Source organism: Phocoena phocoena, chromosome 14, assembly GCF_963924675.1.
Source record: "Phocoena phocoena chromosome 14, mPhoPho1.1, whole genome shotgun sequence".
Lineage (NCBI taxonomy): Eukaryota > Metazoa > Chordata > Mammalia > Artiodactyla > Phocoenidae > Phocoena > Phocoena phocoena.
In genome coordinates, this window is record NC_089232.1 from 13,456,210 (window position 1) to 13,483,289 (window position 27,080).

The following is a 27,080-nucleotide window of genomic DNA, read 5'->3' on the forward strand; positions in this document are numbered from 1 at the left end:
AATCATACAAAATGTACTTTTTTTTTTTCTGGCTTCTTTCACTCAGCATAATTGAGATTCATCCATGTTGTTGCACGTATCAAGTCTGTTCTTTTTTATTATCTACCACAATTGGTTTATCCACTCACCTGTTGATAGACATTTGGATTATTGCCAGTTCTTGGCAATTACAAATAAGGAGGCCTGTACAAGTCTTTGTAAGAACATACTCTTCTCCTCCTCTTGGATAAATAGCTAGCAGTGGAATGGCATGAGATAGATGTACGTTTATCATTTAAAGAACTTGCCAAAGTATTTTCAGAGTGTAGTACCATTTTACATTCCCACCAGAGATGGGAGTATGGGGTTGAGGCACTAAATGACTCTTCCATCATGAGAGGAGGTAATGACAGCAGCCATCAGGTCACCGTTGTAGGTTCAATCAGAGATTGCCCAGCTAAAATGCGACTAGTCCTTTTTAGTCACAGAGTCCTCTGAGAATTTGATGAAGGTTATGGTGTATGTGGACTGCAGGAACACACACACACACACACACACACACACACACACACACACACGGCAGGTAGGAATTATTCACGCTGGAAATGGCGAAGGCCCGAACAGAAGCTGTGACACTTGGGATGAAAGAGGAGGGCTGGAGTTTAAAAAAGAAAAAGGAAAGTTACAATTGTTGGGACTTGGTAAGAGGGGCAGGAAAGATAATGTCCAGGTTTTAGTGACTAGGTCACGGTAGTGACAACAGAGGAGAGGAGTAGGTCTGCCGGGAGGAAGAGGTCATTTCTGGCTCGCTGCATGTGAGGTGCCTACGGGACAGAAGGATAAAGATGTTAGGAAAGTGGTTGTAAAAGTATTGTACCTCGTTTGGGTAGAGATACAGACTTCCGGTGCCACAACATACAGGTTTAGGTGAGCAGGCACAGCTGTAATCACCAGGTGTAGTCAATAAACTCGCACCTTTCAGAGGAACCGCCTCTACGCCTCAGAAGAACACACCTGGGCCCACAAGTCCCCTCCCAGAAAGTGCGCAATCGCCTCAATCTTTCTGACAAAACTCCGCCGACCCAAGTCTGCGCATGAGTTCGGCGCATGCGCACCAAGGCTCCCCGCGGCCGCTCCCTGCTCCTGGCGCCCCGACTCCTCGCCTCTCAGCGGCCCCGCCCAGGCGGCTGCCCGTGACCTGCCTGGGTGCAGGGAACGGAAAGCCGGGAGGGGTGAGACGAGTTCAGTTCGCCATGGGGCTGTTTGGAAAAACCCCAGAGAAGCCGCCCAAAGAGCTGGTAAGGGCTACGGCGGCGGCACCGGAGTGGGTGGGTTTGCGTGGGGCGTGATAGAGTTGGTAAACGACTGGACAGTCTCCCCCCAGCGGCTGGCCAGGTGCCGCTCGGCCCCCATTTCCGGGGCCTCCCACTCGACTGAGGGGCCGGAGGAAGTCTCTTAGGAAACGGCTGTAGCGAAAGAGAACCCTAGTATTCCACTCCACAAGGGAGCCGAGGGTCGGGTTAAGACTTCCTCGGCTTCGGCTCCGGGCGCGGAGGCAGCAGCGCCGGCCTCGCCTCTGGAACCCCTTCCGCGGCGCGCGTTGGTACGTCCCGCCCGGAACCTTTCCCTGGCGCAGGCCCCGCCCCCTCACTCCCGCCCGAGGACAACTGGCGTACCTCCCCGGGTTCCGTGGTACCCCGAGGACACCGTCCCCGCCGCAGGACGGTCCGGGCGTTCTCTACCCACTGCGCCGTATTGAGAGGGAGGCTCTGGATCTCTTTCCCCTGCCCTCCAACGTTCTGTTGACACCAGATGCACAATTATAGCAGGGACCCCACTCGGAAGAGTGGTACAGGAGATAACAACTCTGCATCTGGCTTAGACTTCAGAATCTGCCTGTCAACTGCGATCACGTCGGGATACTGTGGAGCGGTTGAGTGCCCTGTGGAGTCCGTGTGCCTAAGTTTGTAATCTGGTTCCGCACACATCAGCTTTGTCATGTAGGCAAAATTAATTTCTCTGAGCCTTAGTCTTGGGTGTCAAGTAGGAATGATAATAGTATCACTTAAGAGTTATTGAAGGTGAAAGGACGTTAAGTTTTAGCTAGTAGTGCTAGTTAGGGTAAATTTGTGTTTTTGTTTTGGGCCGCCCCAGGCTGCTCATGGGATCTCAGTTCCCGACCAGGGATCAAACTCTGGCCTTGGCAGTGAAAGTCCGGAATCCTAACCGCTAGGCTATCAGGGAACTCCCAGGGTAAATTATATATTCTACACCCTTGCTCTCATTGGCAGGCAGATTCTTAACCACTGTGCTACCAGAGAAGTCCAACCTTGCTTTCAAAATGCAGACCAACAATATCAGCATCACCTGGCACCTTGTTAGAAATCTTGAGCCCTACCTGAGACCTATTGAATCATAATTTGAATTCTGACAAGATCTCCAGTGATAAGTATGCACATTAAAGTTTGAGAAGAATTACAGCACCCAGTACAGACTTACACATAATGGGAAACAAACCTAAAATCTTTCATTTAATAAACAGTCTTACATGTTCAGCTCTAGCAGGCCTGTTTTAAAAACCAATGTCATGCATCATGATGTTGTCGGCACGTAAAGTATGTGTTGATCGTATTTGTTAAGATGGGTACCAGAACAGTAGGCACTCAATAATTATTAGTTCCCTCAGGCAACTTATGCAGTTTTACTCCCTGGTAAAATAAAAATTGTGGAGCTTAAATGAGGTAAGAGTATGTGACATCACTTTTCAAACTGTCTAACATTATATAGATGCACATTTTGTGGCATGTATATATTCTGAGGTGCTTGTTATTATAGAAGTGTATTTTTGACATTAGGAAGGATTATTACCTTCAGTGTTTGGTCTTAGGTTTGCCATTCATAAAGTGAGAAGATTATGGGAAAACAGTCTCATTACTATTTAATCTGATCTCTAGTATAGCACTGAGATCTCTTGAATAGCACTGAGATCTCTTGAATAGCACTGAGACTGCTTTTAAATGATAAATGTAATTGCTAAGAGCTCGAAGATTGTATGCTCCTCCAATAGGGTAGCCTACCTGTGAAAGTAAGTTAAAACCTGAAAATCACAGGGTTGATAAACGAGATTTTTTTTTAAATATGCCTGCCAGAGGGATATTATAAAGATGAAATAAACAGCCAAAGAATGTATCGTCTAGCAAGTAAAGATATGCATTTCAAGAACAAGTCTGGATTGGGTATCACATATATAGTTACAGGAGTTCAGAGTTTGGAGTGATCACTCCCAGACTTGTGTGATTAGAAATGATTTGGGGGACTTCCCTGGTGGCACAGTGGTTAAGAATCTGCCTGCCAATGCAGGGGACACAGGTTCGAGCCCTGGTCCTGGAAGATCCCACATGCTGTGGAGCAACTAAGCCTGTGCACCACAACTACTGAGCCTGTGCTTTAGAACTGTGAGCCACAACTACTGAACCCACGTGCCACAACTACTGAAGCCCGCGTGCCTAGAGCCTATGTTCTGCAACAAGAGAAGCCACCGCAATGAGAAGCCTGTGCACCACAACAAAGAGTAGCCCCCACTCGCCACAACCAGAGACAGCCCACGCGCAGCAACGAAGACCCAACACAGCCAAAAATAAATAAAATGAATAAATTAAAAAGAATAAAAAATAAAAAGGGGCTTCCCTGGTGGCGCAGTGGTTGAGAGTCCGCCTGCCGATGAAGGGGACACGGGTTCGTGCCCCAATCCGGGAAGATCCCACATGCCACAGAGCGGCTGGGCCCGTGAGCCATGGCCGCTGAGCCTGTGCGTCCGGAGCCTGTGCTCCGCAACGGGAGAGGCCACAACAGCGAGAGGCCCGCATACCGCAAAAAAAAATTAAAAAAATAAAAAGAATCCGCCTGCCAACTCAGGGGACACGGGTTCAATCCTGGTCCAGGAAGATCCCCTGTGCCACAGAGCAACTAAGCCCCTGCGCCACAACTACTGAGCCTGCACTCTGGAGCCTGTGAGCTACAACTACTGAGCCCACGTGCCACAACTACTGAAGCCCGCGCGCCTAGAATCCATGTTCCGCAACAAGAGAAGCCACCACAATGAGAAGCCCGTGCACTGCAGTGAAGTGTAGCCCCTGCTTGATGCAACTAGAGAAAACCTGTGCACAGCAATGAAGACCCAACGCAACCAAAAATAAATAAATAAATAAATAAATAAATAATTTTTAAAAATGTTAGAGTGAAGCTGTACATTAAAAAAAAAAAAAAAGAAATGATTTAGCCCTCCACTATCATATTTTCCACACACCTCCTGCCTGTGAATTGTTTCTTGACTCTCGTTTTTTAAAAAAATATTTAATTTATTTGGTTGCACCGGGTCCTGGCTGCAGCACGAGGGATCTTTGTTGTGGCATGCAGGATCTTTAGTAGCAGCATGTGGGATCTTTTTTAGTTGCAGCACATGGGATCTTAGTTGCAGCATGCATGTGGGATCTAGTTCCCTGGCCAAGGATCAAACCCAGGCCCCCTGCATTGGGAGCATGGAGTCTTAGCCACTGGACCACCTGGGAAGTCCACGTTCTTGACTCTTTAGTAGGAATTTTAGTGTTAGATTATTTACTTTAACTGGTACTGGAGATACCCTGCCCAAGATTTTCTTCAAGTTCCTCTTCACGGTACTCCAAGCTATCCTTTGAGTTCTAATTATACCTTGTTCTAATTTGTCAGAAGAGTGTCTCTGTTTGCTTTACATTCAGCTTCTACCAAGCTCTTTATACCTTGTGATTTATGAGGAAATTGTTTTGTCACCTGCCACAATTATTTAGCATTGAATTTGTAATTCCAGAAAGTGCCAATAGAGCAGGAAGGAGAAGTACTTTTTTCTCCATAGAGCTGTGGAAGCACAGGTAAAGTATTGAGAACCAGTATAAGAATAAGAAGACAAATAATGTCTGACATTTTAGTTTTAGTTTGGCATTTTTTTGAGAGGGAGAAGGAGAAAAATTAAAAATTCAACTTTATAAAAGAAGCTAAATAATGGAAACTTAAAAAACAAACCAAAATCCAAGATAATGTTGGCAGAGAGAGAAGAGTTAGAGGAAAAAGAGAACCGACTAAATGCTGTAGAGTCAGCTGGACAACTCTTGAATTAGGATCAATTTATAGTATGCCTTTCACTGGGGACTGGAAGATGAGGTCCCAGCACAGAATAAGCAGGGGCCAGGTGCAGCCATGCCACACCACCATCATTGTCATTTAGGCCATGGTGACAAGTCAGGTCAGGCAAGTCGGGTCACGTCACATATACATATTTATGTTATGGGTGATGACCCCAGAGCTTTGGTAAAGTATCCAGCACAGAGTAGGTGCTAAATAAATATTGAGTGATGAATGAGTACCAGAATAAGATTAAGGTTTCAAGTCAAGTAGTTTTAAGATGAGCAGTGTTTCAAGGGATATTCCAGGGAAACATTAGCTGTATAAGGGGCTTTACAGACTAAAGTCTTTGCCCCCAGCTATCTCAGATACTTTGATGGAGACATCTTAGTGGTGAAACTTGTTCTATCTTAAAGTGTCCAACTTAAGACTGGATTGGGCCTGCTGAGGATGAGCCTTGTAATCCATTTAGAAACTGAGACCGTCTTAGGATGGGAATCAAGGGGACTTGAGATTATGCTTGAAAGAGATTCTTCTCTTGGACCCGAGGTTCTGCTGGAAAATTGTGCTGTCCTCACTTAGGGACTTTGCTAATTTAGCCTTTGGGTAGAACATGTAGTCACCTTTTATGGCATCAGAATTCTGAAATCATGTAAGTAACTTATATCCATAGACAGTCATGACACATGGTTGTGGGTTGCTATCCAAAGGGGGAAGAAAATGAGAAAGGGAGATAGAGGAAAAGAGAAGGCTTCATTCACTTAGTTCATACAACAAACGTTTATTGAGATATTTTAGTGTATATTGGGTTGACATCAGGTTTGCAAAAATAAGACACTGGAGGACAACTTCAAAGGATACCAAGTTTTGGGGGAACAAATGCTTATATTTTAGGGTAAATAAGAGCAGTAATATAAGTATGTACAAGATCTATGATGTCACAGTGTGTGGGGGGAGTAACTCACTGTTCAGAGTAGGGAAGAGGACCTGGTCAGGGAGGTTATCTGGGTCTTGTCACAAGAGGCATTAGCCAGGTGGATGGATTGGTATAGAACTGGGAAAGAAGGGGCATTCCAAACAAAATAGACTGCAGATGCAAGGTGTAGAAGTGTGGAATGTAGGTTGGAGGAACCAGAAAAAAGTTTAGAATGGTTGAAGGATGAAATAAGGTTATATCTGAGTGGGATGCAATGGTAAGATGTTAAATTGGAGAGGTAGGTAGAGGGCAGATTAATGAAGGCCTATGTATCATGCCTACTAAGGATGGGGAGCATTCAGAATAGTGGTTTGGAGCAAGAATTGGAGGGAAGAGACTTCGGTATGGAGCAATTAAGTGGCCCAGATGAGAGATGATGCTGGTCTTAACTGAGAGCAAAAACGGGGATAGAAAGGATAGGAGGAGTTTTAGAAATATTTAGGATATATAGTCAGAATTTGCTTATCTGCTGGGTGTGGGATGAAAGTGCAAAGATGATTCTTAGGTTTCTGTTTAACCTCACCGCCATCAAATCCATCATCCCACTCAGTGTTGGTATCATGAACTGAAATTGAGAGAATTCTGGAAAAGAGCAGATTTTTGACAGGATGGTGATGGAGAGGAAGGAACCGCAGAGCGTGGTTTTAGACAGGATTCAGGGGATCAGGGAAGACATTAGTAAAGTGTTATCCAGGAAGAATACTTTCTTTTTTACTTCGTGTCCTCAGCAAAACTGTAAGCTTCTTAAGAGCAAGGATCGCATTTTTCTTATCATCTACTTTTCAGCATAGTGCTGAACTCCCTTAATAAGAGTAAGGTGTCTATCAAATATTTGTTTCATGAAGTAGAGATGGTGAGAGAAAATGCTTACACATTTGAAGATACCCTAATTGACCATCTTCTCTATATCCATCTGACAGTGATCAGAGTAGGCAATTTTTGACCTAAGTTCACTTATATTTGTTGTTTTTGGCTAATTTCTAGTTTTATATATGTTTTAAATCTTGAAGGATACCCAAAGTCCTTTATACAGACATCACCTTCAGGGAGAGGAGCTAGGTAGCTGAGGGTCAAAAGTGGGAGAGGAATTTACTTTTAACTAGGTATCTGTTTTAGTCCATTTGGGCCGTTATAACAAAATGCCGCAGACTGGGTAGCTTATACACAGTAGAAATTTATTTCTCACAGTACTGGAGGCTGAGAAGTCCAAGATCAAGGAGCCCTCAGATTCAGTGTCTGATGACGACCTGATTCCTAGTTCATAGGTGACCATTTTTTCACTGTGCCCTCACATGGGCAGAAAGGGGGATCAAGCTTTCTGGAGTCTCTATTATAAGGCACTAAACTCATTTCATGAGGGCTCTGCCATCATGACCTAATCACTTCCCAAAGGCCCCACCTCCAGATACCATCACATTGAGGACTGTTTCAACATCCCAATTGGGAGGATACAAACATTATGTCTATAGCAGTGTGATTTGTATATCCCACCCTGATACATGGAATCAACAATTTCTCCAAGGAGTACAAATTTCTTTTAGTGGGAATGGTATTTAGAAACCAAAATTTAGGTGCTCCTGGTGCTTATTACTACCGGAGTGTTCTTGCTTCTAGGCCTTTTAATTAGAAGAAAGAAATATAGTCTTTAAAAAATTATGAAGGTGATTAGAGACTAGGTTTTTTGAGCCAGCCCTCCTGCTGAAAATAACTAGAAGAGCTAGATTAAAAGTATAACCATTTGAAATGACTGAAAACTACCAAGGTAGTGAAGAATTGCAAAATCAAGATCCGAGAGAAGTGGGAAGCTCAATTACATGAGCCCAGTCATTTGGGACCAGTTTTTCTCCCTAAAGAGATCCTCTAATTCCTCATGCAGTGTTGAGAAACTGAGAATTTGAGGAGAGATTTTGACATCCTGTGGTTAGGGCGTTCAAAAATTGGAGTTCAGGGAACACAAAGGATGAGGGACTCATTTAAGTCCCCAAGGCTTTTGATTAGAACTCTAAAAGGATACACCTTAGTGGTAATAGTGAGCTGGAAGTAAATCGGCCTTTACAAAGACTGCTGTCCAGTGTCAAATCATCCCTATCCCTGATTGGATTTATTAAGCTTAATTAATAACCAGTTGTCAGTGTTCTTAGGCTAGATGTTTGCCTGAAGCAAATTAGCTCTTCTCTGGAAGAAGATAACATCATGCAGAGACACGTTCATCCTGTGGGTTTTCACATACAAAGTTCAGAATTCAAAAAAAAAAGACATTGATTCATAGGAAATCTTTATGTATCCTGGATACAGGTCTTTATATATTCTGGATACCAAGGCTTTATAAATGCTTTTGTTCCCATTTATGTGGTTACAAATAGCTTCTCCAATTTTCTGAACTTTTTCCTTCCTTTAAATGGTATCTTATGATGAGTAAAAATTCTTAATTTCAGTATAGATAAGAATATCAGTCTGTTCCTTTATGCTTATTGATTTTTGTGTCTTTTTAAAGAAATCCTTTCCTAAAAAAAAAAAAGGAAGAAATCCTTTCCTAATCTGAAATCATAAAGGTATTCTCCTATACTGTCTTCTTAAAGTACCATAGTTTTACATTCTGTATTTAAGTCTTCAATCTACTTAATTAATTTCAATGAAGGTTGAGAACAGGGATTCAATCATCTTGTTTTCCATTTGGCTTACCATTTGTTTCCACACTGTTTATAGAAAACACACTTTTATTTGTTTTAGTTTCCTGTGCCTAGTTGGCTTGACATGTAGTAGACTCTATGAATGAATTTGAATAAAGTATATATCTTGATAGTGTGAAATTCTCTAGAATTCTTATGGTTTTCACAGCATACTGTCTGATTTACAATTTGATTTTTCTTTATACTGTACTCCTTGCTTATGTTCTACTTAACCTATCAATTATAAATGCTTTTTGTTTATTGCTAAAACCCTACTGGTATTAAATAAAGGTTTGCTATTTTCCATTTTATCAGTTTTCATTTTCTTGTTTATTGTAGTGATCTTTCCAGTTGTGAGACTTGTTTGAGACAGTTTCTTGAGCTTTTTGTACTGGACTGTATTTTACCCTAACAGAACATTAGATTCACCTGAAGAAATTTTAAGTACTACCTATCATTTGGGCTCTATTACTAGCCCAATTAAATTGGTATTGTTTAAATGTCCCAGGTAACTTCTGTGTGGAGTGAGGTTGAGAACTACTGATCTGGGTCATGGCTGGATAATTTTGGTTATTCCCATTTCTCTTAGGAATTTTTTCTTTCACAAAATCCCTTTCGATTTTGTAAGTTAAAGAAAAAATTTTGACCAGTTTTATGAACCTTTTTCTCTTTGACATTTAAAAACATAGATCTTTGGTGTTTCTGATGACTGAAATTTTATGCCTCTTCTTCACAACACATATTTTATGCAGTTAAATTCAACAGATAATTATTGAGCATTTGTTTTGTGCCAGGGGCACAAGGGGTTAGTGGATAAGAAAAGGTCTTTGACCTGCTGGAGCCATACAGTCTATAATGTGTATACACATTAATATCAGTATATTAGTTATATATAATTATGTTAGTTTAATATAATTAATGTAATGTTTACAAAAGAGAGGAGGTATAGGGTTCTGCCTAATTATACTGCAAGTGGGTTTAACTTATCCCAGGGGTCACAGAAGGCCTCCCAAAGTAACATTTAAGCTGAGACATGAAGACCAAGTTCAGAAAATATGTTCTTTATTTTTCTGACTATTGCTAACATTTGGGGAAAGCAAGATTTTCTGGTGGTCATGTGAAATTTTTCTATCAGCTAGTTGCCACCTTTTATGTAGTTATTAAATTGCTCCAATTCATGCCTCAGGGTTCCAATCGTAGATATAGTTCACCAAGTATAAACAGAAAGTAGAATTTAGCATTTTGGACATTAATAAAATGGAGATTGAGCTTAATCAACATTATTGGGAAGATTTGAATTTAGGGCATTTAAAAACTAGTTTCCTTCAATTGTGAGAAAAAATATCTATTTGTTATATCATCCGTTGGGCATATTTGTGTGGGTCTAATTATTCTGGTCTGTTGATCTATGTGTCTATTCTTTGGCCAACTACTCTGTCTTGAATACTGTAGCTTTATATTAAGTCTTAAAGTTGGGTAATGGGGAATCCTCCAGCATTGTTTTTCTTCACGGTTGTCTTGGTTACTCCAGGGCATTTTTGCCTTTCCATATAAACTTTAAAATCAGTTTGTTGATGTCTGCAGAATAGATTCTGGTGATTTTGATTGTGATTGCATTGAATCTACAGATGAAGTTGGGAAGAACTGATATATTAGTTTTTAGTCTTCCAATCCATGAACATGGAATATCTCTCCATTTATTTATATGTCTGTGATTTCTTTCATTAACGTTTTGTAGTTTTCTACATGTACATCCTATACGTATTGTTAGATTTTTACCCAAGTGTTTTATTGTTTTGTTTGGTGCTATGGTAAATGTTTTTAAAATTTCGGATTCCAATTGTTTATTACTGGTATACTGGAAAGCAGTTAACTTTTGTATATTAATCTTCTGTCCTATGACCTTGCTATATTTGCTTGTTAATTCTTGGAGTTCTTGGAGATTTTTTATATCCATTCCAAAGAATCAACAACAAATATATATAAATATAAATATAAATAAATAAATAAATATATATATACACACACACACACACACACACACACACACACACACACACATCAGTTTAATTGTTTTGTCCCAAATTTGTGTACCTCTTCTTTTCTTATTGTATTAGCTAGGACTTCATTACAGTGTTGAATAGGAGTAGAGAGAGATGATATCCTTGCCTTGTTCCTTATCTTAGGGGGAAAGCTTCTAATTTCTTGCCATTAATTATGATGTTAGCTATAGTTTGGGGTGAGGGTGGGGTTGCAGTTTTTTTTTTAAATTAAATTGAGGAATTTTTCTTTTATTCAGGTTTGTGGAAAGTTTTTATTGTGAGTATAGGAGAATGGTTTTCCTGTGTCAATTCATATGATTTTTCTTATTTAGCCTATTGATGTGTGGTGGATTACGGTGACTGATTTTTGAATGTGGAACCAGCTTTGCATACCTGGAATAAATCACACTTGGTTGTGGTTTATAATTCTTTTTATGTAATTTTACATTCAATTTGCTAACGTTTTGTTGAGGATTTTTGCATTCACGAGAGATACTGGTCTGTAGTTTTCCTTTCTTGTAATGTCTTTATCTGGTTTTGATATTAGGATAATGCTGGCCTCATAGAATGAGTTAAGAAATATTCACTCTTATATTTCCTTGAAGATTTTGTAGAGAATTGTTATCATTACTTCCTTAAATCTTTGGTAGAATTCACCAGTGAAACCATCTGGGCCTGATACTTTCTTTGTTGGGAAGTTATTAACTACCAATTCAATTGCTTTAATAATAATAGGCCTATTCAGATAATCTACTTCTCCTTGTGTGAGTTTTAGTAGGCTTTCAAGTAATCGGTCCCTTTCATCTAATTTACCAAGTTTGTGAGCATAGAATTTTTCATAATAGTCCTTTATTGTCTTTTTATTCTCCATGGAATCAATAGTGATGACCCCTTTTGCATTTCTGATATTGGTAAACTTGTCTTCTCTCTTTTTTTCTCTGTTCACCTGGCTAAAGGCTTATCTATTTTATTGATCTGTTTAAAGAGCCAGATTTTGGTTTCATTGATTTTCTATTATTATACTTTCCTCCTTTCAATTTCATTGATTCTGTAATTTTTATTGTTTCTTTTCTTTTGCTTGCTTGATGCCTAAATTGCTCTTCTTTCTTTAGTTTCCTGAGGTGGAATCCTAGATTATTGATGTTTAGCTCTCTCCTAATATATGCAGTTAATGCTGTAAATTAACTTCCCAATGCTTTTGCTGTACCCTACACATTTTCATAAGTTGTATTTATTTCCACTTTAATTTAATTCAAAATAATTTTAAATTTATCTTGAGACTTTTTCTTTGACCCATGTGTTACTTAGATGTGTGTTGTTTAATCTCCAAAATTTGGGGATTTTCCAGCTACTTTTCTGTTACTGATTTCTGACTTCATTCCATTGTGATCTCACAACACACTTTGTATGATTTCTATTTTTTAAAAATTTGTTAGAGTGTGTGTGTTATGGCCCAGAAAGTGGTCTGTCTTGAGGAGTGTTTCCACGTGAGCTTGAGAAGTCTGTGTGTTCTGTTGCTGGACAGAGTATTCTATAACTGTTAATTAGATCAAGTTGACGGATAGTTCCGTTCAGGTCAGCTCTATCCTTACTGATTTTCTCTCTGTTCCGTTTGTTGATTATCTCAAGGGAGGTTTTGAATTCTCCAGCTATAACGTGGATTTGTCCATTTCCCCTTTCAGGTCTATGAATTTTTGCCTCATATATTTTGATGCTCTGTTTTTTAGGTGCATGCACACTAAGGATTGTTTTGTTTTCTTATTGAATCCTTAGTTAATGCCTCTGTTGCTGTGATAAGTTTTTTTGTACTGAAGTCTGCTTTGTCTTAATACAGCTATCCTCCTTTTCTTCCTTCCTTTCTTTCTCCCACACTCCCTCTCTTTTTTCTTTCTTTACTTCATTTTCATTGATATGAAATTTACATAACATAAAATGAACCATTTTACCCTGAACAATTCAGTGGCATTTGGTACATTCATAACATGCAACCACCACCTCTATCTATTTCCAAAACATTTTCATCACTCTAAAATAAAGCCCCGTACCCTCTAAGCAGTTACTGCCTATTCTAATCTCCCTCCAGCATCTGGTGACTACCAATCTGTTTTCTATTCTAATTTCTTATAAGTGGAATCATACAATATATGGGCCTTTTATGTCTGGCTTCTTTCATTTACTACAGTGTTTTCAAGGTTCATCCATGATGTAGCTAGTACTTACTTCCTTTTTATGGCTGAATGATATTTCATTGCATACATATCTCACAACTCATGCATTCATCCAGTGATAGACATTTGAGTTGTTTCAACCTTTTGACTGTTGTGAATAGTGCTGTTATGAACATTCTCATATGAATATTTTTTGAGTACCTATTTTCAATTCTTTTGGGTATATACCTAGGAGTAGAATTTATTTACCTTTTTGAGGAACTCCGTAACTGTTTTTCACAGTGGCTTCACCATTTTACCTTCCCACCAGCAATGTACAAGTGTTCCTATTTCTCTCCTTGCTAACACTTATATTTTTGATTATAGCCAATTCTGTTATTATAGTCAGTATGCTCTATGTGAAGTGGTATCTTGTGGTTTTTATTTACATTCCCTTAATGACAAATGAGGTTGAATATCTTTTCATGTGCTTTTTGGCCATTTGTATATCTCCTTCAGAGAAATGTCTGTTTATGCCCTTTGCCTGTTTTTTAATTGGGTTGTCTTTTTGTTATTGAGTTGTATGAATTCTTTATATATTTTGTTAGAAGACCCTTATCAGGTATATAATTTGCAAATATTTTCTCCCATTCTATAGGTGATCTTATTATTTTTCTGATAATATTCTTTGATGCACAGTTTTTAATTTTGATGAAGTTCAATATACATTTTTTTTTGCCGTACATGGGCCTCTCACTGTTGTGGCCTCTCCCGTTGTGGAGCACAGGCTCCAGATGCACAGGCCCAGCAGCCATGGCTCACGGGCCCAGCCGGTCCGCGGCATGTGGGATCTTCCCAGACCGGGATACGAACCCATGTCCCCTGCATCGGCAGGTGGACTCAACCACTGCGCCACCAGGCAAGCCCTCTTTTTTTTTTTTTTTTTTTTTTTTTGCTCATGCTTTTGGGATGTTTCTAATACAAATCTAAAGTTATGATGATTTATCCCTGTATTTTCTTCTGAGTTTTATAGTTTTAGCTCCTATATCTAGGTCTTTGACTAATGTAGAGTTAATTTCTATATACTGTGTGAGATAGGAGAGAGCTTGCTTTTGATTAGTGTTTGCTCCTTCCTTTTACTTTTAATGTTAGTCTTTATATTTACTTTTAACCTTAGTCTTGTAGGCAATGTATAGTTGACTCTTTCTTTCTTTCTCTCTTTCTCTCTCTCTCACTTTCTTGCTTTCCCCTGTCCGGTTTTCACTGAACCTTTCATGTGATTTATTTAATCTCATCTATTAACGTATCAATTATGTGTTTTTAAAAAGTTTTTAGTGATTGTCCCAGATTTTGAAATATACCTTTGTAATTACATTAACTTCAAATGCCATTATACTGTTTCACATGTAATGCAGATACCTTTTAACAGTGTATTCTGTCCATTATGATATTGCTCTCATTCATTTCAGTTATCCATATTCTATCTTCACCCAATATACTGTCACTATTATTACTTTAAGAATAGGAAATTCCCTGGCGGTCCAGTGGTTAGGACTCAGTGCTTTCACTTCTGGGGCATGGGTTCAATCCCTGGTTGGGGAACTAATAACTGCAAGCCATGCCACACCGCCCCCCCCCAAAAAAGTTAAGAATAAGAAAAAAGATTTTTTCTTCATTTATTCTTTCCCTAATATTCTTTCTTTATATATGTCCCAGTTTCTGACCTGTATAATTTTGCTTCTCCCTGAAGAACTTTTAAAAAACATTTCTGGTAATCTAGATCTGCTGTGATGAATTCCTTCAATTTTTGTTTGTCTGATAAAATCTTTACTTCTCCTCTTTTGAAAGATAATTTTGCTGGATGTAGAATTCTAAGTTGGTGATTTTTTCTCCAACACTTTATCTCACTCCACTCTCTTCTTGCTTCCATAGTTTCTAACAAGGAGTCTTTTGTAATTCTTATCTTTGTTCCCCTGTAGGTGAGGTATGTTTTTTCTCTGTCTTTCAAAATTTTCTCTTTGCTCTCATGTTCCTCATTTTGAAATGAGATAACTAGTTGTCATTTTTTGGATTCTTATCCTACTTTGTCTTCTCTTTGCTTCCTTTATCCATGGTTTGGAGTCTGTCATTAATTTTGGAAAGTTCTCAGCCATTATTATTTCATATTTTTTCTGTACTGTTTTCTCTTTTTTTCTCCTTCTGGTATTCAATTATGTGTATGTTACATCTTTTGAAATTGTCCACTGTTCTTAGATATCCTCTTCTGTTTGTTTTCATTCTTTTTCCTATTGCATTTCAGTTTTGCAAGTTTCTATTCACTGGTTCAGATTCACTGATCTATTCTTTGTCTATGTCTTATGTACTGATGAACTCGTCAAATGCAGTCTTCATTTCTGTTATAATATTAACTTATTTTATAGTTCTAGCATTTCCTTTTGATCCTTAATGGTTCCATCTTTGTGCTTACATTACCTGTCTCTTCTTGGGTAATGTTTACTTTTCCCACAAGAGCCAGAAAATGTCAATATCTATGTCATAATTAAGTCTGGTTCTGATGCTTACTTTGTCTCTTCAGACTATGGTTTTTCTTGTCTTTTAGAATGCTTTGTAATTTTTTGTTGAAAACGACATGATGTGTGGGGTAATAGGAAATGAGGTAGATAGGTCTTCATTATGAGGTTTTATGGTGATCAGGCTAGGGGTTTGGCTATGTTAATGTTTGCTGTGGCTATAGGTGCCAGAGGCTTAAAGTTCCTCTACTGTCCTTGTTTTTATTTCTCTTGTTATCTTGGGCATCCACAAAAACTCCTCTTTAGATAGGGCATGCATCTTGCGTCTCTTTTATCTCTAATGCATTGTTATACTGGAGCCCTATTGGTGTGGTGGTAAGGTGTGGGGGACTGGGAGCATTCTGTAATCTTATTAAAACTCAGTGTTTTAGTGACCTGTGTCCCTGGATGTGGCGTTCACAAGTGTTTCTTAGCTTCCTGCCCACTCCCAGTGACATAGGAAGACTAGGAGAAAGCAGACAATGTCAGATAAATGCCCTTCTCCAGGGTGAGATAAGGCTCTAGTAAGGTTTGTTTTACTGGAGAATAGGCCTTTTTTTTATGAAGAACAACACTGTGTGAATATTTCAGAATGGTTACTTTTCTTTTCTCCCTGCCAGAGAAACAGGGGTATCTTTCTTGCTTTTTCACCATGAGAAACTTCTGTGGTTCTTGGAGGTAAAGCCCTTGAAAGTTTTGGGGGCCCTAGGAGTTTCATTCTCATGGTAGTCTACACTCATCTACCAGCAGTTAGTCGAAATTACCATTTAAATGTTCCTTCCAGTGGTCCAGTTAAGCATATCTCAACTGTCACTCTCTGTATTCACCTCTCTCTCCACATTGCCGGATGGCAGTTTGCCCTATAACCTTGGTTTTCTGTTGAATCAAAGAAAAGTTGTTGGTTTTTTCCCTTGTTTTATGGATGGGAGTGATGGCTTCCAATCTGTATATATCAGAGCTGAATCTGGAAGTTGTCTTCACTTTGAATGATATTTTCACCAATATAGAATTTTGGATTGAGAGGATTTTTAAAATTCTCTCAGCACTTTAAAGATGTCTCTCCGTTATCTCCTGATCATAGTTTCTTTTGAGAAGTCTGATGTACTTCTTATCTTCGTTCCTTTGTCATTAATGCATACTTTTTTCCTCTCTAGCTGGGTTTAAGATTTTATCTCTGATTTTCAGCATCTTGAATATAATGTGTTTAGGTGTGTTGTGTGGTGTTACATTGTATTTTTTGTTTGTTTTTGATATTTACCTTGTTTGGGATTCTCTGAGCTTTCTGCATCTGTGGTTTGATATTTTTCATTATTTTTGGAAAATTTTCAGCCATTGTTTCCTCAAATACTTATGCTCTCTTCTCTCATTTCCTGCTGGGTTACCAATTACACATGTGTTAGACCATTTGTTATTATCTCATAGCTCTTGGATACTTTGCTTTATTTTATTCTTTTTTTTAGTTTGGGTAACTTCTATTGACTTTTCTTCAAGTTCGTTGATTCTTTCTTCAGCTGTGTCAAGTTTTGTGAGCCAATGAAGGCATTCTTTGTGTACGTTTCAGCATTTTTATGCCATTTCCATTTGCAGAACCTGAAAGTTGATGTGAACTCCTGTTGTACTTGTGGCTCCTGAGGTTCTTTGCTGTCCACTAACCCACACTTGGACTTTATCAGTTTTTATTTAGAAATTTAACTGAATTTTCTTCAGTTGCTTTTAAGGTGCCTGCCGTCCAGGCTATGCCACAGATGATTCAGTGCTGGTGTTCCCTCTTTTCTTAGAAGTGCCTTTCTTTAGATTTCATGCTGCACTGTTGCCTTGTGACCTGAACTTTTCAACAGGTTCAGGAAAAGTTATTATGTAGTTCATTCAGCTTTGTCTTACCGTCTTGAGGGTCTTCTCAGCTTTCTATATCTAGGCAGAGATGGAACTCTCCAAATCTTTTTGAAATTATCCCCCCTTAGATTAAACCTTTCTTTAATGTCTTTGTTTGAATCTTTATTTTCTCACTAAGTGCGTATTATATTCTTCTCTGTGTTGTATCATTTGCACATTTCTCTTTCTTGCTCTCATTTTCTTGAGCTGCTACCCCATATATGATATACAGTGATCCTTCACAATGAAGTGTATTACTTGTAACATTGAAGTCTTTTTGCAGAGCTGAAAATACATTTTGCACTAAATCAGAAAACTTGTTATTCTGGTTTGGAAATAAAAGTAGGTAAATTAATTACTATTTTCCCATATAATGAAGACAGGTTGACTTTAGTCTTCAATTATCATCATTTGTCATACATTTTACTTTTTAAAACTTTTTAATTTTAGAAACTGCTGGTTTTCACTTATGAAAGTGAAGCAAAATTTGGGTTCACATTGAACTATTTTAAAGTTTTGGGTAGTTGTCTAACAGAGAAGACTGTGTGGCATCTAAAACAATTTTTTTTAAATAGCCTTAATGAATATTCTAATATTACAAGGTAGAATTTTAAAGTATTTATTCCAAACAGGGATGATTTAAAGCAGCTTCTGAGGGGCTTCCCTGGTGGCGCAGTGGTTGAGAGTCCGCCTGCCGATGCAGGGGACATGGGTTCGTGCCCCGGTCCGGGAGGATCCCACATGCCGTGGAGCAGCGCTGGGCCCGTGAGCCATGGCCGCTGAGCCTGCGCGTCCGGAGCCTGTGCTCTGCAACGGGAGAGGCCGCAACAGTGAGAGGCCCGCATACCGCAAAAAAAATAAATAAATAAATAAAGCAGCTTCTGAACCTGGACTTTTTTCATAATTCTTTTTTATGTTATTTTTTTAAGAAGTATTTCTTGAAATAGGTTATATTTGCACATATTATAAAATTCAAAAGGCAGCAAAGTGTATCCTAAATTACAGGAAAAAGTCAATCTCCCTTTCACTCCTGTTCACAAATTAATTCAGTTTCTATCTTTGAAGGCAGCCTAATTTCCTGTGGATTTTTCTGTCGATATTCCGTAATATATGAATGTATAGAGACATATTTTTATATCTCTCTCCCTTTTTTTCACCTCCCTCTCTTCCTCCCCTTTCCTGCTCCTTCCTTCTCTCCTTCAGCCTCTCCCTCTCTTTCCTCTTTCTCTCCCTTTAACATATGTAATGTTATACTGTACACATTCTTTACCTTGCTATTTTCATTTATATTTTGAGAATTAATTCCATGGGTAGTCCTCACTGAATTGCCTTTCTCTCTTTAATTAGAATATAATGTTCACTTATGGAAATTCTCTAATGTGTTTAACTAGTCTCCTGTTGATATACATTTAGGTAATTTCTAGACTTTCGCTACTGCAAGCAATGCAGCAGTGTGTTTTTACAAAAGTCATTTCACTGTTGCCATTTATTGTCTTAAATTGAATGTTCACCCCTTAATGAACATGAGCAGTTATATAATGTAACGATAAATTTTGAAACAACCATTTTTAAATGACTTTGCTTTCAGTCTTCTAGATTCGTTTAAACAATGGGCAGCCTTAAATTAAAAGGCAAATTGTTAAGTAACTGTAATGGTAAACAGATGTAATAAAATAGTTTCTTAATCTCTTTGAATTAGAATTTTTCAATACTAGACATGTAAAACAATACAGAAGACACTGGATGCTGAAGTTGGTATAACATCATAACTAATTTAGAGTTTTATCTTTCATCGGGACAGAGTATTCTCATTTATTTGCTTTATATTAGTAAAAGTTTTGAACCTGAACTTACGTGATAAATGTACATTATCATAATCTTTTTTGTATCTGTGGAGTTCCATGTTACATTTATTTGAAGGATTCTGCTACTAAAACCAAGCTTAAAAACCACTGCAGTTGTTCATTCTGCCTAATTTTCAGGTTTAAATTTGCATTGTGAAATTTATACTAGGCATTGTTCCTGGAATTCCAGTAACTGCTGGAAAAAAAAAATTAAACAGATTTAGTGTATCATATACAGGATTAGGAGTAGTTCACGAAGCCTTATATGATTATTTATTTGTAATAGATGATAAATATTTTTTCTATAAACCTGAAATGAAATAGTTTTATTAAAGTTGCTAGTTCAAACAAAAATTATTTAATCAGGGACTTCCCTGGTAGCTCAGGGGTTAAGAATCCACCTGTCAATGCAGGGGACATGGGTTCGAGCCTTGGTCCAGGAAGATTCCACATGCTGCGGAGTAACTAAGCCCGTGTACCACAACTACTGAGCCTGTGCTCTAGAGCCCACATGCCACAACTACTGAAGCCCGCACACCTAGAGCCCATGCTCCACAACAAGAGAAGCTACCACAATGAGAAACCTGCGTACTGCAACGAAGAGTAGCCTCTGCTCACCTCAACTAGAGAAAGCCTGTGCGCAGCAGCGAAGACTCAGTGCAGCCAAAGATAAATAAATAAATTAATTTTAAAAATTATTTAATCAAACCTGGTCTTGTTCCCCCATTCCTTAGTGTGTATTGAAGGACACTCTTTTGCCTAGGTCTCTTAGTGCCTTTTGTTCTTACACAGAGTAAAATGCCATAGCCCCTCCCCCTATCTGGATAGTGGATAGTCACATGGTTCCCTTGCAGGTGTCTTCAGGTCTGCTCAAAAGTCAACTCAGCCATTGAAATTTCTTTCATCTTCACGTATAAAGCAATCCTTTTCCAACTCCCCTTGTCCTACTTCCTTGCTTTATTTTTCTCCCTAGCACTAATTTTCTGACCTAGTATACATTTACATGTTTATTTGCTTATTGTCTGTCCTCATTAGAATGTAGGTTCATAAGTCTTTATATTGTCTCCTGGCATATCACTAGCACATTGAGTGGTGCCTGGCACATTGGACAGGTTGTAGTGGGTGCTCAGTAAATATTTGACTGTTTGAGTGTTGAATTTTCTTTCCTGCTCTTTCTGAAAGTTCTGGTTAGATTATAACAGTGTCTTCATATTTCTGGATGTATCACCTACAGTAATTTTGAGTACCTGTGTTCCCCTTGGACATTTGTAAATCAGTATTTTATATTTTTATCATGAGTTTTAACAGTTGCAAATGGTATGATTTTTTGTATATAGTAAATGTTGTTGTGTTTGAATAGAATTGTTAGGACACTTCTAAAAGTATCACAGTGATTCGATACCTATCAATGTTCATTTAAAACATACATGCACAAGTTCTTATTTATAGTCAGACAGTTTTCATTATTTTTTTCTCTTTGAACGAGAATCTCTATTTTTTTCTATTCCACTTTCTCCTATAGATTTCTCGTAATGTAATACTTTTATGCTTGAAATAATTATACTTGGAACAAAAATATGTAAATACTTTTTATGATAAAAACACTCAGTGAACTAAGAATAGAAGGGAGCCTCCCTAACATGATAAAGGGCATTTATGAAAATTGACAGCTAACCTTATACTTCATTATACATTATTAATTGTGAAAGACTGAAAGCTTTTCCCTAAGAGCAGGAACAAGACAAAGACACCAGATGTTTTGCTACTAATCAACATTGCATTAGAAGTCCTAGCCAGAGCAGTTGAGCAAGAGGAAGGAATAAAAAGCACCCACACTGATAAGAAGTAAACCTATTAATTTGCAGATAACATGATTCCGCAGATAGACTATGCTAAAGATTCCTCACGCACCAGAAAATTAGTTATAAGTGAATTCAACAGAGTTGCAGGTTTCAAGGTAAATATTTTTAAAACTCAGTTGTGTTTTTTATACTAGCAATGAAAAATCTAAAAGGGAAATTTTAAAATTTCATTTACAGTAGCATCCAAAATGATAAAATACTGAGGGATAAATTTAACCAAAGAAACAGTACATTTGTACACTGAAAACTGCAAAAAATTACAGGAAGAAATTCCAAGTTTATGGATTGCAAGACAATGTTGTTAAGATGGCCGTACCACCAAAGTGATCTGCAGATTCAGTGCAGTGCCTGTCAAAACTCCAAATGCCTTTCTTGCAGAAATGGAAAAGTTGAGCCACAAATTCACATGGAATACTACAACAGGTTCCAAATAGCCAAAACCATACTGAGAAAGAAAAACAAATTTGGAGGACCCGCAGTTCAAGATTCCAAAACTTATCATAAAGCTATAGTAACTAAAACTGTGGTAATAGCATAAGGATAGATGTATAGATCAGTCAATAGAATAGATTGAGATCCCAGAAGTAAACCCATACATCTGTGGCCAGTTGACTTTCTATAAGGGTGCCAAGATCATTCAGTGAGAGAAAGATAGTCTCTTCAACAAGGTCTGTGACAAGTGGATATCCACATGCAAAGAAACGAAGCTGGGCCCCTGCCTCGCTCCATATACAGAAATTAACTTGGATCAAAGACCGAAATTAAAGTCTTTGACCTAAAACTATAAAACTCAGAAAACACATAAAGGTAAGTCTTCATGACCTCATGGAAATGGATTCTTTTGCCATAACACCAAAAGCACAAGCAACAGAAGAAAAAAATAGACAAATTGGAATTAATTAAAAGCTTTTGTGTATCAAAGTACATTATCAAACAAGTAAAAAGATAAACTATGGAATGGGAGAAAATATTTGCAAATTATGTATCTGATAAGGGTTTACTATCAGAATATATAAAGTACTCATATAACTTAACAATAAAAAGACAGCTGAATGGATAGAAGACATCAATAGACATTTCTCCAAAGGAGATATACAAATGGCCAACAAACACATGAAAAGATATTCAACTTTATTGATCATTAAGGAAATGCAAATCAAAATCATGAGATACTCTTTCAACAGGTCCAACAGATTGGCTATGATCAAAAAATTGGAAGATAACAAGTGTTGATAAGGATGTGGAGAAATAGGAACCCTTGTACATTGCTTGTGGGAATGTAAAATGGTGAAGCCCCTTTGAAAAAAAGTTGTGGAGTTCCTCAAAAATATAAAATAGATCTATCATACGACCCAGCAATTTTACTCCTAGGTTTATACCCAAAAGAATTGAAAATAGGTACTCAGACAAATACTTGTATACAGATGTTCATATTCACAGTAACCAAAACATGGAAGCAACCCAAATGTCCGTCACTGGGTGAATGGATAAACAATTTGTGTTGTATGTACACTCAAGGTAATATTATTTAGCCATAAAAAATGTTGATAGGGACTTCCCTGGCAGTCCAGTGGTTAAGACTTCACCTTCCAGTGCAGGGGGTGAGGGTTTGATCCCTGGTCAGGGAGCTAAGATCCCACATGCCTCGCAGCCAAAAAACTAAACCATAAAACAGAAGCAATATTGTAACAAATTCAATAAAGGCTTTAAAAATGGTCCACATCAAAAAAAAAAACAACTAAAAATGTTGATACATGGTACAACATAGATGAACCTCAAAACCACTATACCTAATGGAAAAAGCCAGACACAAAAGACCACGTATTATGATTTCTTTTATATTAAATATCAAAATAAGCATATCAAAAGACATAAAAGCAAATTCGTTTTTGCCAGGGAATGGGAGGGAGGATGGCCATAGGGGAAGATTATTTATAGGTTATAGTGTGTTCTTCTGATATATTGAAAAATTTCTGAGACTATGGGGAGTTGTTGATTGCACAGCATTGTAAAGGCACTAAATGCCCTTGAATTGTACATTTTAAAATGGCTAAGTAGGGCTTCCCTGATGGCGCGGTGGTTAAGAATCCGCTTGCCAATGCAGGGAACACGGATTCAAGCCCTGGTCCAGGAAGACCCCACATGCTGCGGAGCAACTAAGCCCATGTGCCACAACTACTGAGCCTGCGTGCCACAGCTACTGAAGCCCATGTGCCTAGAGCCCATGCAGTGCAACAAGAGAAGCCACCACAATGAGAAGCCCGCACACCGCAACAAAGAGTAACCCCCGCTCGCCACAACTAAAGAAAGCCTGTGCACAGCAACGAAGACCGAAAGCAGCCAAACTTTTAAAAATAAATAAATAAATAAAATTTATTTAAAAAATGGCTAAGTATAGTTACGTGAATTTCACTTAAAAGTATATATATATTTAAAGCTAACATTAACTTTTAAAATTGTATAACCAGTTTTAAGTGCTTTAATATTTCATCTGGGTGGAGTTATTAGAGTTGATGAATAATAAATATTTTACAGATTTTGTTAAATAATTTTAAAGTCATTAAAAAGTGAAATTTATTGGAAATACATCTTAAGGATATGAATTTTTTTTTTTTGCTGTACACGGGCCTCTCACTGTTGTGGCCTCTTCTGGTGCGGAGCACAGGCTCCGAATGCGCAGGCTCAGTGGCCATGGCTCACGGGCTCAGCCTTTCTGCGGCATGTGGGATCTTCCTAGACTGGGACACGAACCCGTGTCCCCTGCATCAGCAGGCGGACTCTCAATCACTGCGCCACCAGGGAAGCCCAGGATATTAATTTTTTAATGCCATTTAGTTCATGCATTCATGGATGAATGCTAAAGGGTTAGCATCAATTCCATTCCTGTTTTATTATTTTTTACCTTAAATCCCACAACCATTGCTTATTATAAAGGTGAACCCTGATCCTCATGATGGGCTTATTGGTAGGATTTCTGGTAGTAATTGCAGACACCAGGGTCTCCAAATGTTTGAATCTGCAGCTACTAGCGATGCCCAGTCATACAGGATGAGGATGTCTTTTATCTTTTTGAAAGCCTATCCACATATTTCTGATAGTAAGATCACCAGGGCTTTGGAGGTGGACTGGTGGATTGCAAAAGCTGGGCTGTGTGACCACCACCCTTCACACAGACACCGAGGTCCATGCCAGCAAATTGCTCCTTGTCCAGAAGCAGAACCAGTCCCAGTAACTTGTAGCTGTATTGTAGCTGTGCGTGGTTGGATCATCTCTGGGGGTAACCCGTTCACCTAAGGAGCCAGTGTGCCATGGCTGTGGTCATCTTCTTGTGTCTGAAGGGCTGCGCCAACTGCAGGGGGTCCTTGGATGGCATGGCTGTGATGCAGAGAAGACAGCCTCACCGTGAGGAGTCTCAACTAGAAGAAAGCCCTATATTATGTTTTATTAGACTCAAAATGATGAGAAACATTGTTAATATAAATAAGTAGATGGTAGTGGAAAGGATTTTTCTGTGTCAGTGTCACTTAGTTTTTTGAACTTTTGTGTCATATGCCAAAAAGCAATAATTGATTAAATGTAAAATTTAGTTTTAATGATTTATCAGCTGATAACTCAGATTTTCCTTCATTTTTGAAACTGAAGAATTAGAAGGAAATGCATAAGAATTTGGTAATAATTAGAGTCATTCACTACTTTTTCAACACCTATAGCAGTATTTCTAGTTGGCCCTATGTTTAGTGCTTCAGAGGTTTTTGCCTCTCAGGGAAACCTATCATGGTAAGAAGAGACACATAGGTTAGAGGAATATATTTCTTTTGTAAAATGAAAAAGTGTAATTGTGAAAGGGGAGAAGGAAAAGGTGAATTCTTATCACATAGGCAGAGAAGTTTTTTTTTTAATAATTATGTATAGAAATTGAAAATCTTCTGATGCCCATAAAACCTTTCTATGCCCATGGCACCTCATGAAAAATGTTTATATACCTGCAGGGTACTGAACTTTCTTGGGGAGCTTGTATAAAGTGCTTCATACTGCCTTCAGATAGGAATCTTTGAATAGTTTGAGACTTCTATGTACTGTGAATAAAAAGATGGAAAAAAAACACAGAATTTGGTCAGAGAAGAAAAAAAAAGAATTTGGCCCTAAGGCTGTTTCTTTCAAAATAGATTTATATTATTTCTAGCTTGTGTCAGAAATAAATGTAGAATTAATATAAAATTCTTTAAAATGTGGTGAATTGGGGATATTGACTTCTCTTATAATTCCTTTTGTAAAATTTTTCCCAGGTGAATGAATGGTCATTGAAGATAAGAAAGGAAATGAGAGTCGTTGACAGGCAAATAAGAGGTAAATTATTATTTTACATCTCCTATTCTTTATCTTGGTGTATTTTGCATTAGTTCATAAAAGTAAACTGTATCTACATCTATAAAACATAGTTTATATTAATTATTTATGGCTGCCCTAATTTTTTGCTTTCTAATTATAGTAAGAAAAACAAGATATAATCAACTCAAAGGTCTTTACATTTGATAAGAACTAAAATCTTTCCTCCAGCCTGGCATTGAGCTATTCAAGGGGGAGAAGCCATGTTCATTCATCTGTGATTTCCTAGAGTCCAGGTTACTGTTGGAAACAAAGCAGGCGCTCACATTCTGTGGTAGACAGAATAATGGCCTCCCAAAGATGTCCACGTCCTAATCCCCAGAACCTGTGAATATGTTCCCTTACATAGCAAAAGGGAACTTGCAGATTTGATTAAATTAAGGATCTTGAGGTGGGGAGATTAATCCTGGGCTATCCAGGTGGGCTCATAAGAGTCCTTGTAAGAGGGAGGCAGTATGTTGAGAAAAAGTGAGAGAAAAGGAGATGTGACCACAGAACCAGATGTTAGAGTGCTATGCTTTGAAGATGGAGGAAGAAGACACAAGCTAAGGAATGCAGTTGACCTCTAGAAACTAGAAAAGACAAAGAAATGGATTCTTCCCTGAAGCTTCCAGAAGAAACACAGCCCTTCCAACACCTGGATTTTAGACTTCTTTTTTGTTTTTGTTTTTTAATATTTATTGGGCTGTGCTGGGTCTTAGTTGCGGCACACAGGATCTTCATTGTCGCATGCAGGATCTTTTAGTTGCGGCATGCAGGCTCTTAGTTTGCGGCATATGGGATCTAGTTCCCCGACCAGGGATCGAATCCAGGCCCCCTGCTTTGGGAGCATGGGGTCCCAACTGCTGGACCACCAGGGAAGTCCCAATTTTAGACTTCTGATCACTACAATTAAAGAATAAATTTTTGTTGTTTTAAGCCATTTGGAAAAAAGAAGTAAATAAACCTCTTCCTACTTACAAAGAAATGGTTTTATGGAATTCAAATTAAATAAATTGTATGTAAGGAATGCAGTTCCATTTTTGCTACAGTTTATCTTAGCGTGGCTGTAAATTGAGCAAAATATGTTTCTAAATAAAGTTGATTATTGTTGAGTACTACTTAAAACTAAGGTGACTTGCAAAGAGTAACATTTAAAACTTTTATGATTTTTAACACCTTCATGATTGGAGAAAAATTAATAACAGAGGTATCACCATATCACTCTTTTTAAAAAAGAATTAGAATAGCAATATAGGGGTAGGGAAGTAAAACGTATGAACTATTAGGTATAAAATAAGCTACAAGGAAGAAAAAATAAGCTACAAGGATATATTATACAACATGGGGAATATAGCCAATATTTTATAACTGTAAATGGAGTAAAGCCTTTACAAATTGTGAATCACTATCTGTACATCTGTACAGATAGTAACTTGTACATCTGTAACTTATATAATATTGTACAGCAATTATACTTCAATTAAAAAAATAAAAATGAAAAAAATACTTGTAAATAAGATATTCCAAAAGTAAATAAATAAAAAATAATTACAGAGGGGAATTACATTCATAGCCATGATGGAGTAATGGTTATGGATTTGAGCTTGCACTCCATTGT

At 38.1% G+C, this 27,080-nt stretch overlaps 1 protein-coding gene across 1 annotated transcript in view; it reads left to right on the forward strand.

Annotated features, from left to right (window-relative positions):
- Positions 1-1,178: 1,178 nt before the first annotated feature.
- The window catches only part of CHMP3 (charged multivesicular body protein 3), an 82,387-nt gene continuing 56,485 nt past the window's right edge, over positions 1,179-27,080 (forward strand). The window contains exons 1-2 of the mRNA XM_065891061.1: positions 1,179-1,277; positions 25,381-25,441. Of these exons, the coding sequence (XP_065747133.1) occupies positions 1,233-1,277; positions 25,381-25,441 (106 nt within the window). The 5' untranslated portion in view covers positions 1,179-1,232. The remainder of the gene's footprint in view (positions 1,278-25,380; positions 25,442-27,080) is intronic.